Source organism: Xenopus tropicalis, chromosome 4 (genome assembly GCF_000004195.4).
Source record: "Xenopus tropicalis strain Nigerian chromosome 4, UCB_Xtro_10.0, whole genome shotgun sequence".
In the NCBI taxonomy this organism is placed as follows: Eukaryota; Metazoa; Chordata; class Amphibia; order Anura; family Pipidae; genus Xenopus; species Xenopus tropicalis.
The window spans coordinates 111362097-111380846 of NC_030680.2; the positions used below are offsets into that span (position 1 = coordinate 111362097).

Genomic DNA, 18750 nt, shown 5'->3' on the forward strand with positions numbered 1-18750 from the left:
CACCCAGTTTCAAGGAGAAGTTAATCCCATCATTGTTTTCTGTTATACCCAGTTTCAAGGAGAAGTTAATACCATCATTGTTTTCTGTTACACCCAGTTTCAAGTGAAACTTAAACACGTTATTGTTTTCCAAGAATGAAAATGCATAGGGATTCAGAACTTAAAAAATCATGATGTTCCAAATGCATCAGTCAATTAATCATAAAAAACCTTTAAACCTGTCACATTTTAAACCAGGCATAATAAAGATTTTACCCAGTTATGTATCCTTATACTAGAGAAACTAACAATAAACCTTGCTACACATAGGGGCTGATTTACAAATCCACGAATCCAAATCCCGAATGGGAAAAAATCGGATTGGAAACGAACATTTTGCGATTTTTTTGTAAATTGTCGCGACTTTTTCGCAGCCATTATGACTTGCTCGTATATTGTCGCGACTTTTTCGTATTGAGCGCTTGTAAACAGTGGGCAAACCTTTGCAACTATGCATGATTTTGGAAGCCTCCATAGGACTCAATGGCACTCTGCAGCTCCAACCTGGCCCAAGGAAAGTCTCCCATAGGGCTCAATGGCACTCTGCAGCTCCAACCTGGCCCAAGGAAAGTCTCCCATAGGGCTCAATGGCACTCTGCAGCTCCAACCCGGCCCAAGGAAAGTCTCCCATAGGGCTCAATGGCACTCTGCAGCTCCAACCTGGCCCAAGGAAAGCCTCCCATAGGGCTCAATGGCACTCTGCAGCTCCAACCTGGCCCAAGGAAAGTCTCCCATAGGGCTCAATGGCACTCTGCAGCTTCAACCTGGCCCAAGGAAAGTCTCCCATAGGGCTCAATGGCACTCTGCAGCTCCAACCTGGCCTAAGGAAAGCCTCCCATAGGGCTCAATGGCACTCTGCAGCTCCAACCTGGCCCAAGGAAAGTCTCCCATAGGACTCAATGGCACTCTGCAGCTCCAACCTGGCCCAAGGAAAGCCTCTCATAGGACTCAATGGCACTCTGCAGCTCCAACCCGGCCCAAGGAAAATCTCCCATAGGGCTCAATGGCACTCTGCAGCTCCAACCCGGCCCAAGGAAAGCCTCCCATAGGGCTCAATGGCACTCTGCAGCTCCAACCTGGCCCAAGGAAAGTCACGATACTGAAGCTTTAATGAATCTGAAACTTTTGTACTTGGCGCGACGGCTACGAAAAAGTCACGACAATTTACGAGCAAGTCGTAATGGCTACGAAAAAGTCGCTACAATTTACGAGCAAGTCGTAATGGCTAAGAAAAAGTCGCGACAATTTACGAAAAAATCGCAAAATAACGATCATTACGAAAAAACGCATTCGGACGCTTTTCGGACGTTCGTGGATTAGTAAATGTGCCCCATAGTCCATTAATTCAAATCTTTAAAATCATTAAAGATTACTTCAAATGGACTGTACCTTAAAAAACCCAACAGTACTGATTGCTTCCACACAAACTTTTAAAGTAAGCAAGAGGCTGGCTACTACAATAAACATGCAGTTAGGCAAGCTTAATTAATATCAACAAGAAGGGAAAATGCAAATCAGTCAGAAATAAAGAATTGTTGGTTTATATTGAACACTACAGCAAATTCTCTACAGCCCTCTGTGCTTTCTGGATAAGACATACCAGATCTCATACCTGTACTTTAATATATACTTTTAAAGATGAAAATCACTGTGGGGGGGAACCAAAGTTAAAATCATTTTGGGGTGTCAAAGGTGCCCCAGTGAATATAATTGCTTATCTGATACCCCCGGCCAGTGCTCCTGTTTGCTAGAAAAACCAGCAACCTGGGGTATTACAGTAGAGCTCCATTGTAACCATCTTCTTCGGCTTTTCCTGTCTTCTCAGGAGCACCGGTCCAGTGTATAAGATAAGCAATTAGAATCAGGGGTACCATGTGGGGGGGAATGTGAGTACTGTTTTACCGGGTCTGGTGAAATTTTCTTTGTAAAGGGGGCCTGGCTGCATCGCAAAAGTTGCACACATGCCAAAACCTGTCACTTTTTCTTATGCAATATTGCCAAAATCCGTCCCTGTCTTTCTACTGCAACAGCTAGGCTGCTCATGCACGCTATCCTGACTTGACTACTGTAACCTGCTACTAACAGGCCTCCCTAGTTTCCATCTCTCCCCACTACAGTCTATATTAAATATTGCTGCCAGAAAATCTTCAGGCCCTTCCACTTCTAACGTCCTTATCGTGGCTTCTCATTAAAAAAGAATATCTTACAAACTCCTTCTCTTAACCTTCAAAGCCCTCCATTCCTCTGCTCCTCACTACATCTCCTCTCTTGCTACATAGTTACATAGGGTTGAAAAAAGACCAGATTCAATCAAGTTCAACCATTCCAAGTAAACCCAACACACACAAACCTATACTGACCTATCTATACACTCACATATATAAACCATATATACCAACATCAATACTAACTGTAAATTTTAGTATCACAATAGCCTCTTGTGTCTCCATACGTTCCTGGCCGACTCCTCCATTCCTCACAGAGCACCCCCACTACTATTGAGGTTTTCCACCTTAAAGACATACTGACACCAGAAATGATACATTTTCTACATCATAAAATTGTCTTTGCAAGCCACTTATAATTTTGCCTTAAAAATATTTGCCCAGTGTTTTTACATTACTTATTTGATCACTATGTTCCCCTATTAGGGGGCTGCCATATTTGTGCAGCAGGAGTCCATTAGCATTAGAATCTATAACTGACAGGCTTGCTGCCCCTTACATTTGAAATGCCCTCCCTGATTTCCTCCGGAGAGAATCCTCCCTCAGTCTTTTTAAAACTAAACTTAAAGACTACCTTTTGATCTGGGAACTAGCACTTATATTGTAATGACACCCACTGTGACCTACAGCACTTATATTTGCCTATTTGTGTCTGTAAGTTACCCTCCCATATAGATTGTAAGCTCTACGGGGCAGGGACCACCATCCTCTTGTGTCTTTGACTCTTAACTTATTGCAACTGTATCTTGTATTTATTTGTATTTACTGTTATACTTTGTATTTATCTATTATTATCTTAATAACCCTCTGTTTGTATTAATATATTCTACAGTACAGCGCTGCGTACATAAGTAGCGTTTTATAAATAAAGATGTGCATACATACATACATACATATAATGTTATGGTAAACCTTATGAAATTTGTGCAACTTCTGCAAAAACTGTATAGAAATTTCCAAAACTTGTGTGTTAAGCAAAATACAGTGCAGAGAAACTTCCCAGGGACAAATTCCACTGACCAATGAATTAAAAAACTTAAGGTAAATCCCACTCCCCCTGATAAACTGAATGACTTATTAGCACATTAATTATTCATTTTAACTATTTATATGGACTCTTTATTTAATGTCAGCTGTTTATGTTGGCAGCTATTTACAAATTATATGAGCGTCTTTTACATGAACTTTCCACAGTGGGAATGACTGGTTATTGGGCCCCACAGCAACATCATTGGGCCCCTACGCTTACACAATTTAACTTTCATATTAAGCAATGACAGCGCAGCAGGGACAGGAAGGAATATAGGGTTTATAGAAAGGGCAAACTCCACTTTTATAAGAACTGCTTATTATAGAGTAACATCAAATGTTTATATTGTACACAAAAGGGGTGTGGCCAAAGTTTTGGTACTGCTTGCTTGTGTTAATGAGGGGCTCCATATAAATAAGTTGTATGGGGCCCCAAAGTTTCTGATGGCGGCTCTGATTAGAGTTACTGATGGATGCCTAACATTTGGCACCTTCCAGTGATTTTAATTTTAGTCATTTTTTGAGAAATACATAACTGCTACTTGGATAACTATAGATGCATTGCTATAAGCTTACTGTTACAAATGTTACTTTTGTTTTGTTGACAGCTTACTCCATTCAATGGAAAAGAATTTGGCCTTTCAACAGAAGTTAGTATAAAAACTAAATGTAAGTGTATTTAAATGAGCACCACATACCTATTTCAGAATAAGAGAAGTAAATAAAACTTATGTTGCAAATATATTCTAACTATTCTTTTAACGTTAAATGTTTGTTTTTTAAATAATTTATTAAATAAGGATTAATTATATCTTAATTAGGATGAAGTACAAGGTACTGTTTCATTATTACAGAGAAAAATAAAATCAATTTCAATGCAACTTTTTAATAGTTATTATTCTTCATTCCTTCATCTTTTCAACCTTTAGGTGAGGGTTTTATTGTAATTGTTATTTTTATTACGTACCTTTCTGTTCAGGCCCTCTGCTTTTCACATTCCAGCCCATCACTGAAACCTCTGCATGATTTATAGGGTAAACTGGATCACAGCAACCAGATTGCTACTAAAACTGCAAACTTGAGAGCTGCTAAACGAAAAAAAAAAAGTTAAAAACCAAAAATACATTGTAATAAATAAATAAAATTAACACCAGCTGTTTAAATAACCCAGTTTTATCCTTGTCCTTTGCAGATAACGATAAGGCTCTCATTGGTTTCCTGGTCTTCTTCATTATTATTACGACATTAGCCTTGCTCCTGGTTCTTTTTAAAATTTACAAGCTACAGAGAGGTTCATCAAGGTAAATTATGAATGGGAATTTTTTTGCAAGGTGGGAATTTGCATTCAAATTCTGTGGCATCAGCTATTTTTTTCACAAATCCAGGTAAAAATTTCCCCACAAAAAATTTTGCTGCAAAAATTCAGTGAAAAACACACATTGACTTCAATGCATTTTGTGTGGGGAAAAAAAAGCCACAAAAATACATCCACTAACTTCAATGCATTTTACGGGAAAAAAGCCCATTGACTTCAATACAGTTTAAACTAAAACAAAGCTTATTGACTTCTGTAACCCTTTCTTGGCTACTGTATACTGTTAACATGCAATCTCTTGTGTGTAGCGCTACAGGAGACCTGAGCCCCCGCTTATAATGGGGGACAGGTATATTATTGTTGAATGGTGTGCCTCCACCCAGGGTAGGTATAGTTGAAACTATATTGTCCCTCCCTAGGAAAACTCCAATATATGTCCTCCTTGGACAATGACTCCCTGCAACTCCCGGTACCCTGCCCCTCCCTTGGGGTAGCTGCTTACCAGGCAGTTGAGGATCCTCTGTATATGAATAGTCACGACACCGGTTATTATGATGAACCAGATGAACTTGTTTATTGTTGCAGGCAGAATATTTAGGGGATGTCACATAGACAGCTCAAGTCAAACATCTGGCGGGAGTACCCCCGGTAGGGCACCCTTTATAAGGAACCTCCCAGGTGATGACTTGGCTCCCCTTACTAAACACTACAGGTCCTGAACTCCAGCCATGATCACTGGGGGATCTTAACCCCTCTCACTCCTGGTGGGGCTATCTCTGCCCATTCTCTCTAGCCTGCCTGTCACTCCTAGAGCGATCTATTAGAGTATCTCCTACACTAGAACACAAGCCTGTTGTACACCTCTTTACCAGAGGGAGGTTCCAGGACTAAAACCTAACAGCACATGGCTGCATCCCCTTTTATATCCCAGCACCCCACCTAGTGGTGGCTGGTTAGAATTACATAGGTGTCCATAACCCTCTAGTGCCTGTCTAAAGGGGAACCCACCTCAGGGGCCCAAATCTGGGGATCCCTACATATCAATGCATTTTGCGTGAAAAAAAACCTATTGACTTATTGTGTGTTTCACACACAGATTTGCTCATGATTAGTTTTAATATAAACAAACATCATAAATTGAGAACTCTTGGCTATTTCATTCTTGTGAAATTATAAGGGCCAAGTTCATTTTTTTGATTTGCTATAGGTCGATAGTTTTTACTATAGAGCAGTGCTGTCAAACTGGCGGCCAGCGACCCCCCTCTGTGTGGACCCCCACCTGTCTGGCTGCTTTGATGGCTTACCATTGTGTAAGCATTAAATGGTATCAGTACTGAGATTAACTGGCCCCCTGCATGGTTCTCACCTCAGATTCAGGATGTAAACCCCTGTATTGTTTAAAAATGTAATCCCCTAGGTTGTTCACACCTTTTAATCCCTACATTGTTCACCCACTGCAGTGTTCACACCTCAGGCTCAGGCTGTAATCACCTGATCACACCTCAAACATTGTATGTACTGCCTGGGCTATGCTGCCTGTGTGTATGGCACACACAGGTAGGGCAGGCAGAGTATGGCACACACAAGTAGGGCAGGCAGAGTATGGCACACACAAGTAGGGCAGGCAGAGTATGGCACACACAGGTAGGGCAGGCAGAGTATGGCACACACAGGTAGGGCAGGCAGAGTATGGCACACACAGGCAGCATAGGGCAGTGAGGGTATGGCACACACAGACAGGATAGGGCAGGGAGGGTATGGCATACACAGACAGGGTAGGGCAGGGAGGGTATGGCACACACAGACAGGGTAGGGCAGTGAGGGTATGTCACACACAGACAGGGTAGGGCAGGGAGGGTATGGCACACACAGACAGGGTAGGGCAGGGAGGGTATGGCACACACAGACAGGGTAGGGCAGTGAGGGTATGGCACACACAGACAGGGTAGGGCAGGAAGGGTATGGCACACACAGACAGCGTAGGACAGAGTATGGCACACACTGGCAGTATAGGGCAGGCAGAGTATGGCACACACAGGAAGCATAGGGCAGGCAGAGTGCTGCCTGTGTGTGCCATACCCTGCCTGCCCTATGCTGCCTGTGGGAGGTGAACCTGGCAGGGGTTTGTTCTGGGAGTTTATTAGCAGCCATGAAATGGTCCCTAAGGTGTGTAATTATGTGTTGGGGTTGCTGTGCTATCCACATATGGATTTAAGGGTATGTCTTAATATGACATAATATAATTCTTTCACAAATGAATGACGGTAGATATCCTGCAGTGAGGACCAAGCATTTGGGTTTTTGCTGCACTACCACCATTGTGATAAAATGGGTGTGGTTTGAAGTGGGGGTGGATTAAAAAGGGAAGTGGTCAAAACTGGCTTCCATTAGCAGCCCTCCACCATGTATGCTAGAGAAATTCCGGCCCTCAGCACCACAGAAGTTGGACAGCACTGCTATAGAGTAAGGGCTCTTACACAGGGGCTTTTTTTGTGCATTTGACACGTGTTTGAGATGCAGCTTTGAGCACACCTAAACCCTTTAGCTAATTTCATTATATTCTGCCTGTTTGTCCCTTTAGAATTTCATTTTATTGAGTTAAGTTTATTGCATTTTTTTGTAACGCAACATACTGTATTATTTTGTGCTTGACACATATTCATAAGACAATAGAATAGAAGGTTGTATTTGTAATACACAACCCTAACTTTTTTCATTATATATTATTGGCTATAATAGTACTTATTTATTACTTGGGTTCTAAAATAGCCATGTTTAACTTACTGTCCTTCAGCAGTTATTGAACCAAAACTCCGAACTGTGATCCTGGTAGCTGTAGTGAGTGCTGCAATTTGGAAACCCCTGTTGTAAAATAAAGGATAAATTTGTTATCCATATGTTGCAGCCTATGACCTAACCTTTTGTGCTCTTAGAATGGAAACCTGTTGTAGACATTAAGCATAGTGATCAGTTCCACCTAACATCACTGCATTTCCATTCATCTTTGTTACTACAACAAGAAAATACATAGCATTTACCATTTAAGTATGTTTGTTGGAGTATTTTACAGCTGACTAAAAAGATTCATTCAAAGTGGGTGAAGCCACAGATCATCCAAAATATCAAGCAGGTGTTCTACAGATTTGTTCCACTCTCTGTTATTAGCTCTTTTGAGCAGGTCCATCTTTACCACTTGTATCGGTTGTATTTAAGTATGTATTCTCTGTGTTCATTGTATACACCCATTTATTGAACAGTTCTGTGTAATATATTGGCACTTTATAAATACATGTAAATAATAGTAATTACCATCCTAGAATAAATCTGCTATCTCCCTGTAGAAATATTAGCATTAAAGTGTCTTTTCTTTATTTTTTCCCCCTTCCCTTTTTGTGTAGATATATTAGTAATGTTGTAATTTACACATTTTAGGTTGTTTATCTTTTGTCATGTGTTTATTTTTTTTTTAATTCCAACAGCCAGTGTGAGATCTTGCCACTTGTTAACCAAGGTAATCCTCATTTTTCTATTTGTCTGTCTGACCAGCAGTTTTAGATTGGGTTATGGTCAGGAAAGACTTGCTGCCAAAGAAATTATACTGAGCAGGTTTCCCAGATTTTCTTTAATTAGCTTGAACCAAAGCTGGCACTCAGAAAGGTAACTGTATGCCCCCTATTAAGCAACAAACTTAGGGGTGTATTAATGAACATTGGAGACAAACAACATGGTGATGTTGCCCATAGCATCCAATCAGCAATTAGATTTGAACTGTCGCCTATAAGTTTAAAAACAAAAGATCTGATTGGTTGCTATGGGCCAATGATGTTTGTCTCCAATGTTAATACACCCCTTATGGTCCAAGCATGGGGAACACGTGAATGAGCCTTGAAATGAAATGCAATTTACATATCCTTCCAGGTTAATTTGATACTGAGGAATAAGAAGGAGATAATTTAGCAGAGGCAGCAAACTAAGGGGAGACACTTTAGAAGAAGAAAGGTGTCAGTGTAATATAAGAAAATAAAAACAAGACACCGAAGCAGCAAAAGTGAGGGTAGAATGTGTAATGGAAATTAGGGAAGGTGTATAAGGGGTCATTTACAATGACCCCAAACACAAGTGCTAGAGCACTAAGGGCTGCAAAAGTTCAGAAAATGCTTTAGAATACCTGAAATCTGCACTTTGAGTCAGATTAAAACTTGCAGTGAAGACCTTGTAGCTGCATTTTCCACAAATGTCCCTGATTATTCACATTTTATGATTATTCACATCTGCGCCAGAACATGTCACATTATATGTTTATATGTTAATTAATGAAAAAGCTATGGGCAGGATGGGTACAATCAGCCTCAGAGAAGCATAAACATGGCCCATTACCCTGTACAGCCTATACCAGTTTCTATTCTATTCTACTTTTAGATCTATTTCTGCTAAATACTGTAGATCACACTTCACAGCAACAATAAAGTAATAATTAAAATAAATCATAATAAAGTAATACTGCAGGTAAAGAGTACAGTGCTCAAGTGGACCTATATTACAATATAATGAAAATAAAAACTAGATGCATAGCATTGTTATCAAAACAATTATAGACAAATAGTTATTGAAAGAGTTCATACACAGTGCCCTCAAAACATGGGAGTGACCATCAGTTCCCTCTTACTGATCCCTTGAGTTCATTTCCTTTCTTATTTGCTTGTATAGATGATGAGAAGCAGCTGCTCAATATTGACCCCATCCCTGTGGAAGTGCTGTTGGAAACATATAAAAAAAAGAATGCAGATGAAGGACGCTTGTTTCTTGATGAATTTCAGGTATATTTCTCATTGGGGAACAGTTTTTAATGGATCTTTTTATGACCTGTCTCTGGTTTAATTTCATACCAATTTTGACTTTCAGGAATTAAAAAAAAATTATTATTTTAATTTCAACTGCTATACAACATGTACCATCTTTTATAACTGAGTTTTGGCATGACCAGTGTAGATGAAGGCAAGGTCTGAAATGTCCACATTTCTAGCTGGTAATGTTGGATGTATAGTAAAATGATTACGTTGTGCCTGCATTAGCAATGTGCAGCTTCATAGGCTTTTAAAATGGGTCTTAACATTGGGGTGTCATAATTTCTTGTTACAGCACTGGCATTTATTGCCACAAATCAGTCTGATCCCCCCTCTTGTTTTCATCTCCTGCTAATTATACAATAAATAATGCTTTTGGCCAGCTGGAACCATTAATGAACGCTGGAAAATGTAGAAAACAAGAGGGGGTGCAAACCTACCTATCATAAAACTGATATGAATTTATTAACAATAAATGTATTGTATCAACGTTGATATTGGCTAGATGCCACCGAATTGTTCACAAATATAGGTCAGGTCTCCTGGTGTGAAGTTGTACTCAGACACTCAGACTGTACCAACTCTTTGTAGGTGTCACACTCAACACCTTTCATCAAAGCTGTCTGGGTGTGCTCAGCAGCCAAACACTGGGTACATCCTTGAATAATCAAATGATCAGCCATCATTTTTTTTACTATGAAAATTGTAAAATGAACATTATTTTTGCCTGTAAGCTTTGTGCATATATCATTTATTTTAATAATTATTTATTAACACAACATAATACCTGACATGATATATGTCCCCATTGCTCTTTTTCAGAGCATCCCCCGTGTGTTTAGCAAATTCAGCATTAAAGAAGCCAGAAAATCCTCCAACCAATCTAAGAATCGATATATTGATATTTTGCCATGTAAGTACTCAGTGAACTTATTACTTAGCATTAACAGGGCATTCTACATATTTGCAAGGTCATAGAAATAGATACTCATAAAACCATAGTGTTCAGAACAATGCATAATGTAGTGATGTGGACAAAAGTGTCATCTTGGGTGAAGTTATTTTTTGTGTTTACATGAAAAAGAGTAGAGGAGAATATTCCCTGCTTTTTCAACTGCCTCTCCTTCCTTTGGTGAAATATTTGTTGACAACTGGAAGTTTTTAAACCCCCCCATTGGCTATAGTTATTATCACAAATATTTGACTGCTAACAAGTCTATATATCTAGAAAGTTGGCATGTTTAATTCAAAATGGCCTTTAAATTTGAACCAACCCCCCCATGGATCTTTAACTACCTCCCCACTGTCCCCTCCCCAACATCATCAACCCAACAGGTCAAAAGTGAAGCCCCCCTCATACCTGTTCTCTGATTACAGAGCTCATTATCCCAGCAACTAGGAGGAAATGGTATTTGGGTGTATATTGTTTGTTTTACTTTAAGAAGTGTCCCTATGGAAGAAAACAGAAACTTTTGGAAAGGTTTTGGCCATTTTGCTTTATAATATACTCATTTTGATATGAATATGCAGAAGGTGTTGTTAGTATTATGGTAGCAAATATTACAAATCTTATTAGCCAAATCCAAATCAAAAATTACAACTAATACAAGCTGATCTTATCTTTCAGACGATGATAATCGGGTGGTTCTGTCTGGGATACAGGGAGAGCCGGGATCAGATTACATCAATGCCAGTTATGTTAATGTAAGACCCTGAAAGCCTTTTTAAATCTGTGTTTTATGTATTTACAATAATTTACAATCATTTTGCTTATATTTACCTTATTTGAGATGTGCAAGGGGTGTTCCCAAATTTTTATTTAGATGCTCTTGAAACACAGGATTAGAGCATATGCTCTGGGACATTAGTATTCCCATCCTCAAGTGATCACTGGCACATGCAAAACATTTCTTTATATATATTTATATTACCATGATGTAACTATAGAGCAGGGGTGTCAAACTCAATCACATAAGGGGGCCGAAATCTAAAACACAAGCTAAGTCACGGGCCAAATTTTTTTAGTTACTATGTGAGGAGAATGGAAATTGATAATGCTGGATGGTCAGACACTCTCACAAAGGGCCACATAAAACAACCAGGCGGGCCGGATTTGGCCCGCGGGCCTTGTGTTTGACATATATGCTATAGAGGGAGCAGACCAGCGACTAGATGGGGTTGAAGAGGTATAGGGGCCCATGAGACTGATTTACAAAATATATGTTTATAAAAATTGCTCAAGGCTTAGGAGACCTATATTGCTGCAGGGCCCAGTAGTTAAATCATAAAGGAAGATGCTATGTAATAAGCCTGTTTGCTTATTAGATAGAAGCAGACCAAGCACATTTTGTAAAGTGCCCCATTCCCAACAAAAAGCTGACACTTGTGGCTGTTTTCCAGTGCAGATCTTATTGCAGGTCACTAGCAGCTAGCCACCTTAAATGTATTATGTTTTGTTGCCCTTCATCGTGGAAACCCCAAAAAATATATCAGGGCCAAAATAGATAGAAATGATGTCTGTCTCCTGGACAGTATAGTTCCCTATTTCCACTTGAATACATACAGTAGATGCACTTCAGAACTGGAAGTAATTCAGACACAGACTACTGTTGCTTTAACTTGCAACACTGAGCAGCATTTATAGAAAGTCATATATTGTGTTGAAAACATCTCAGAAGACTCCTAAAGTTAAAACCTTTTATAGTCAGAAACTACATGTGTCGCAAAGCATGTCACTCATTCTATCCATTCTTTTATCCAGTTATGGAAACTATAATGATCATCGCTGCAATATTTTAGTTTGATGTGGATTTGAATAGTCTTGTGCCATTGTTAACTGATCTTTCTTCCCACATAGGGATTTAAAGAACCCAGGAAATACATTGCTGCACAAGGTAATCAATCATATTTTGTGCTCATTTCACTTTTAGCTGACATTAAAGCTTAAAGGGGTAGTTAACCTTTATATAGACTTTTAGTATAACATAGACATTGATATAAATACAAAAAACAGGGAGCACTCACCAGGATAGGTCCCGCGTATACAGTGTCCCGTGCTGACACATCCAAAAAGCGCCCCCGATCCAGGCGTAATAAGAGACAACAAAAATTGGTATGGTAGGATGGAGCACGCCAGGACTACTGTGATAATAAAAATATTTATCCTTTATTTGTCGCTTCCATTAAAAACACATTACATGATTGAAGAACTGTAACTCCCCTGCTTGATGCGTTTCGTGGCTCACGGCCACTTCATCATGAAGTGGCCGTGAGCCACGAAACGCGTCAAGCAGGGGAGTTACAGTTCTTCAATCATGTAATGTGTTTTTAATGGAAGCGACAAATAAAGGATAAATATTTTTATTATCACAGTAGTCCTGGCGTGCTCCATCCTACCATACCAATTTTTATAGACATTGATATACTAAGACAATTTGCAGTTAGTTCATTTCTTTAATTTTATTGTTTGTTGTTTTTTAGTTATTTAGCTTTTTGTTCAGCAGCTCTCCAGTTTTGGATCTCAGTAGCTATGTGGTTGCTAGGGTCTTGTATACCTTAACAAGCAGGCAGTGGTTTAAATGAAAGACTGGAATAAATAAAAAGTGACAATAATAATAAAATTGTAAGTTCGCAGAGTAATTGTTTTTTGGAGAGACCCCCATTTGAAGGCTGATTGTAGCAGAGGAAGACTATAAAAAAATCAATAAAGACCAGTTGCAGAGTTGGTAGAAATATGGCATTCTATAACATACTAACAGTTAATTTATAGGTGAAATTACCCCTTTAAATTCCCACATTAGGAATTTAAAATAATTGACTCAATGGGAAATGCTGTTTGCGACAGAACTCTTTCATTACTACCATGGCTGCATGGATTGACAGCCCTTTTTAACATGCACAGTAGAAGAGGCTGATATCTCAATACACAATATCTCATATGTGTCATTCCTGCCTTACTTCTTGCTTATTCAGATGACACTGAATACCCCCTGTCTGAAGCCTTCTCCATCTCAGAGATGGAAAAAATATCCCGCTGAATCATATGGAGGCATTATATGTATATATAGTGATACTTTTGTAATCATTTTGTCTCCACGGTAAACATTCCCCACTTGGCCCGACTCCCCCACCAAAAAATGGAGAGGGACTTAACCTCATAGGATAGTCAAAATAACATTGTATTTCCTGGTTGTTGTTTAGGCAACAATATGTCTTTCCCTTGGGCTGTTTGGACAGATACTCAGAGTGCAGTGTTTTACAGGTCCCAAGGATGAAACAGTATATGATTTCTGGAGAATGGTTTGGGAGCAAAAGTCAACAATAATTGTGATGGTGACACGCTGTGAAGAGGGGAACCGGGTGAGTAAATGCAAAATCAAAATGAAAATCACATACGTTAAGCATTAATGTTAAAAATGGTAGACATCAGCGTTAGTGTTTTATTGCACTGGAACTTATTTTTCAACACTGAGCAAATTTGCATCTGGACAGTAACCTGTGCCAAACAAGTCAAAATTTTTGTTTTCAGCTGTAACTGGCTGAAAAAAGTGACTAATTGATTGGTTGCAATGCATTATTTGTCTAGCACAAACTTGTCCAGTGTTGATAAATGATTAATTTGTCTAATTTTTTCTCCCACATGTGATTTGTATTGGGGAATGGGGATTTGGATGGGAGTTTTAAAGACACAACTTGCATTTAACCTGTCTAAATGAAATGTGCAGTGCAACTCAGAGCAGTAAAGTACTTTTCCCAATGCAGGAGGGAAGCCAAAGCTTGGCATTTGTTAAACTGTCTATTTCTGCTAATGTTACAGTACATACTGTACATAGCAATCCCACTATACATTCCAATAAATTCATGTTGGTTTTGATGTTTTTAGTTTTAATTTAACACTAGTTGGAGCAGTATAAAATATCCAGTATTTTGTGTAGATATAAGTACCAGCTTTGAGTAGGTTCCACCTGGTACAGAAACCCTTCCCCAAGTTCTAATCGCATCAAGGAAAGTGATTATAGGAAAGTGATTTTTCTTATTAATTTTTCAGGCAAAGTTTGCTGCTTATTATTAAGCATTTCATAAATGTTAGATGTGGCTCCTGGGGTAATCTGGGAAACGTTAGACCAGTGACACAGGAGGAGATTAGTTGCCGTACGATTAACCTCCTCTAGCGTTCTCCTCTGAATACTTATGAGTTGTTTCGGCTTTCTGAAGTTACCTGAATTTGCCTTGCGAGGAAACTTTGGTTGAAGCAACACATATGTTTTCCTACCAGTGATTTACATTACAGGAGAGCATTCAGAGGACATTGCAGAAACCTTTACATGTGCATTAGAGTCTGCACACGTGCTCACAGTGTTCTCTGTGTGTGAACTAGTGAACACACACTTTATTTGCCAAATGCATGCTATTGTCCACACAAGCATTCACTATAAAAGTCTATGTTGTATCTGTTCATTTTCAGAACAAATGTGCTCAGTACTGGCCATCACTGGAGGATGAATCTGCAACTTACAATGAGATTGTTCTGAAAATCACAGAGGAGAAAATCTTTCCTGACTACATTACACGGAAGTTGCACATCAACAACGTGAGTAAAATCATCCAAATGTGACAATTGTTTTTAGTAGTTTGCAATTAGGCAGCAGCAATATCAGTTTGAATAAATATAAAAATTATAAAGCAATCAAAACACAATTATGTACAACCAAGCATCACCTAAGATTCCAGTGGCACTGTCTATTTTGAAACATTTTATTGAAAGGCAACAAAGCTATAGGAACTGTATTCCGGCATGTATTGGCCAAGCTGCAATACAAAGTCACCATACCAGACTGCTAGGCTGCTAGCATATTAGGAAATAATAAAACATATATCCAGCTAGAAAAATTCATGTTATAGTTGCAACTATATCTGATGGACTGATATCCAAGGTCTGTTTTGTTTAATTGGATTAATAAATTGCTCTTGATTCCATCTTTCCTTTTCTGCAGGAGAAGGAGAGATCTGAGAGAGATGTGACTCACATCCAGTTCACCGTCTGGCCAGATCACGGGGTTCCCGATGACCCCAATCTGCTCCTCAAGCTACGTCGAAGGGTTAACGCACTGAACAATTTCTTTAGTGGCCCAATCATTGTTCATTGCAGGTATCACTTACTTCAGTTTCCTTTCTTGGCTGATTTGGGGGTTTGCTCGAATTTCATCCAACAATAAGGGGGCCATTTACTAACCGTTTGATTTTTTTCCCAATTCAGATATTTAGCGCTAAAAGTCACGGCAAAAAAGTTGCGAGATTTAGAAATTTACTATCAAATGGCTAAAAATCCGAATACAACCATTCACCAGCTAAAATTTGGCGAGGTCATGTAGTCAATGGCAGATGGTCCTTCTTTTGCTTCAATGAAGGATTTTTGATGTTGTTTTTTTGTGCGACAAATTGAAAAAGTTGTGGTTTTCATGTGAAAAGTCGAAAAATTCAGGATTTTTGCAACTTTTCTCCCGTAGACTTTTGCAGTTGTTAGATTTCTAGTAAATCTGCCTCTAAGATTTGTGCAAAATCCACATTTGGGTTAATGATTGAATGCAAGCCTTATGTTTGCATATGCCTAGTTGCTGGACTCCTGAAGACAAATACTCCTGAGGCAATACTGGGCCTCACAGCAAACTATTTTAGGGAACCTAGGAACTTGGAACCTAGGGCGCAAAACCTGTTGTACACAAATATATTGAAACTGCCCATTAGTCAGCTGTTTTTTTGCCTGCAGTAGTAACTATGGCTGCTGTATCTGTTGTTTTGTCCCTTAAACAGAAACATTTTTATTGTTATCAGCATATAATTTACTAATTCTGATTCTGACTCATATGGAGGGTTAAGATTAGGGATGTTAATACTCACTCAAATTAATCTCAATGTTTCCCCTTCCGGTACTTGTTTAGGATGTACAGCACCATACCTAAGCACTGATTACATGTCCCTATTTATTCACTTTTCAGTGCTGGTGTAGGACGTACAGGAACATACGTCAGCATTGATGCCATGCTTGAAGGCCTTGAAGCTGAGGGTAGGGTGGATGTGTACGGCTATGTTGTGCAGCTGAGACGTCAGCGTTGCCTGATGGTTCAAGTAGAGGTGAGTTTAGTTTAAGCCTTGTTGCATAGTACAAATACACTGCATTAGGGCAAAACTGGTAATAAGTTTCTATTACCATTATAATGACAAAGATTGTAATATCGTGATGACTATTTGTCTCAGTTGCTGTTTGCTGAAAAATATTAACAAATCTTTTGTACATAGATCCTAGAGCGTATGATGTTTTCCACAACATACTAACAACAATATGACATACAATATTAAATGACACATGAGATAAGAACAAACAGGAAAATTGTACTGTAATATGAATTGACTGCAGTGTAGCATTATTTAGAAGGGGAACATCCATCATGTTGTACGCGAGCTCCTCTTCTGACCATTCCTCTCTCTTTCTGCACTAATAATGTTCAATGTATGAGTTGAGTAAATTCAAATTCAAATTCAAATTTTATTTGTCACATACACAGTCATACAATTATGATATGCAGTGAAATGCTTAGATGACTACTATTATTGACCTCAAATTGGAATAATATAGAATATAAGAAGTTAAGAATAAAAAGAATAAAATGAATAAAATAAATGAACACAATAATGCAATAATTGAAATGTATGTAATGCAATGTAGAACCATGGCCAAATAGTTGGCATGATAATGTGCAAGAGTTACAGTTCAACTTCGCAGTGTGCGAAAAGTGCAATGTGCAATTGTCCCACGTGTGCAAAATAAAAAAAGACTTAATCCTTGACAGAAGCTCCCAATGGTTCCTAGATCCATGTGATGTTGTTATGATTGAGAGCTCGTATGGCCTGCGGGAAGAAGCTCCTTATTCCCTAAAGGTCTGCACGCCATTGTCCTGCTTCAGCTATCCCTCAATAGGGTTACAGTATATTCATTTATCATACAGGCTTAGTAATTGTTAATGTATTATTTTGTATTCTGTATTTATTTTGACTCCATATTCTTGAAACATCATACAAAGATAGCAACATAGTAGATGAGGTTGAAAAAGACAAAGATCTTTCAAATCAAATCTTCTCAAAGATTACAAAACAGACTCTAGGTGATACAGTGGAAGCCAAATGAAACACATTTGAAGCTTTTTCTAATTTGTTTCAGAATAGAAAAAAAATTCTTTACTGCCCCCTAACTGGGAGCTGGACAGTCCTCAATCAACCGTGTATATAAGTTTTAAGACCAGTAACCTTTCATGTCCCCACTTGCCTGAATGCCACCCAACAGTTTCTTAAAATTGCCTTTGTGTCTGGCAGTACTGCTTCCGAAAGAGAACTTCACAGGTCTCACTGTAAAACAAAATACCCTTTCCACACCTTAAAATGAAATTTCCTTCTTCTAATCTCAAGTGAGAACAGAAAAATCTACAGCGTTTATGGTTTATTAATAATAATCCTATTCCAATACATGTTCCTCCCATTTAGTCTCAATACATCTTCATACACAAATGCCTGGTAGAATACAGTCAGTTTGGGGAGACAGAAGTCAGCATTCCTGAACTACCTCACTCACTGAACAACCTAAAATCCCGCGACCCTCCATCAGAGCCTTCCCAGCTGGAGAGTGAGTTTCAGGTAAGGCTGCCAGATTTTCTGTTAATATTTAAACCAAATGCTTTTAAGTTAAACCATACCTTAATATATGCTAACACTTGCTCTTCAAATATTACACTGGGATTGTGGAATTGGAAATGAATTGGAAATTCTACTTTGCCAGTTGTCCAATCCCCACATAGCTCAGAAAGCTGGTTTATCAAGTGCCAAGGAGAATCTGAAGAACAAACATTAAACAATAATTCAAATTATTGAATTGTTAATGCATATAGAGAAAAAATTGTTGCGAATGTTGCGAATCATAGTACAGTATTGCTGCACTTGTTTCATGGGAACAGGGTGACCCTCAGGGCAATATTGGGATGGGACAGTCATATATACAGTAGTACAAGAGCCTGGAAAGGCAGAAACAGTAAAGACTGTTGTAGAAGAGCAATGCAAATTAGAATGGGCAAAGGTTTGCGCAGACAAAAAAGAATGAAATGACAATGTCACAATGTCCCTATAAGCTGTGCACTTGTGGTGTCCACAAGGCATTTTGTGGGAATTTTTGTATTTATTTTTACCTGAGCACACAGTTTTTAAAAATGCGCACACAAGTTTAAAATGTGCGCACAAAATAATTATTTTACTC

The 18750-nt window shown here is 38.8% G+C and overlaps 1 protein-coding gene across 1 annotated transcript in view; it reads left to right on the plus strand.

The window, feature by feature from the left end:
- ptprc (protein tyrosine phosphatase, receptor type C) overlaps nucleotides 1–18750 on the plus strand; it is a 40335-nt gene that overhangs the window by 13587 nt on the left and 7998 nt on the right. The window contains exons 7-18 of the mRNA XM_031901338.1: nucleotides 3902–3962; nucleotides 4486–4594; nucleotides 8088–8119; nucleotides 9316–9425; nucleotides 10275–10365; nucleotides 11080–11156; nucleotides 12310–12346; nucleotides 13714–13811; nucleotides 14917–15042; nucleotides 15446–15600; nucleotides 16448–16583; nucleotides 17988–18137. Coding sequence (XP_031757198.1) covers nucleotides 3902–3962; nucleotides 4486–4594; nucleotides 8088–8119; nucleotides 9316–9425; nucleotides 10275–10365; nucleotides 11080–11156; nucleotides 12310–12346; nucleotides 13714–13811; nucleotides 14917–15042; nucleotides 15446–15600; nucleotides 16448–16583; nucleotides 17988–18137 — 1182 coding nt within the window. The remainder of the gene's footprint in view (nucleotides 1–3901; nucleotides 3963–4485; nucleotides 4595–8087; nucleotides 8120–9315; nucleotides 9426–10274; nucleotides 10366–11079; nucleotides 11157–12309; nucleotides 12347–13713; nucleotides 13812–14916; nucleotides 15043–15445; nucleotides 15601–16447; nucleotides 16584–17987; nucleotides 18138–18750) is intronic.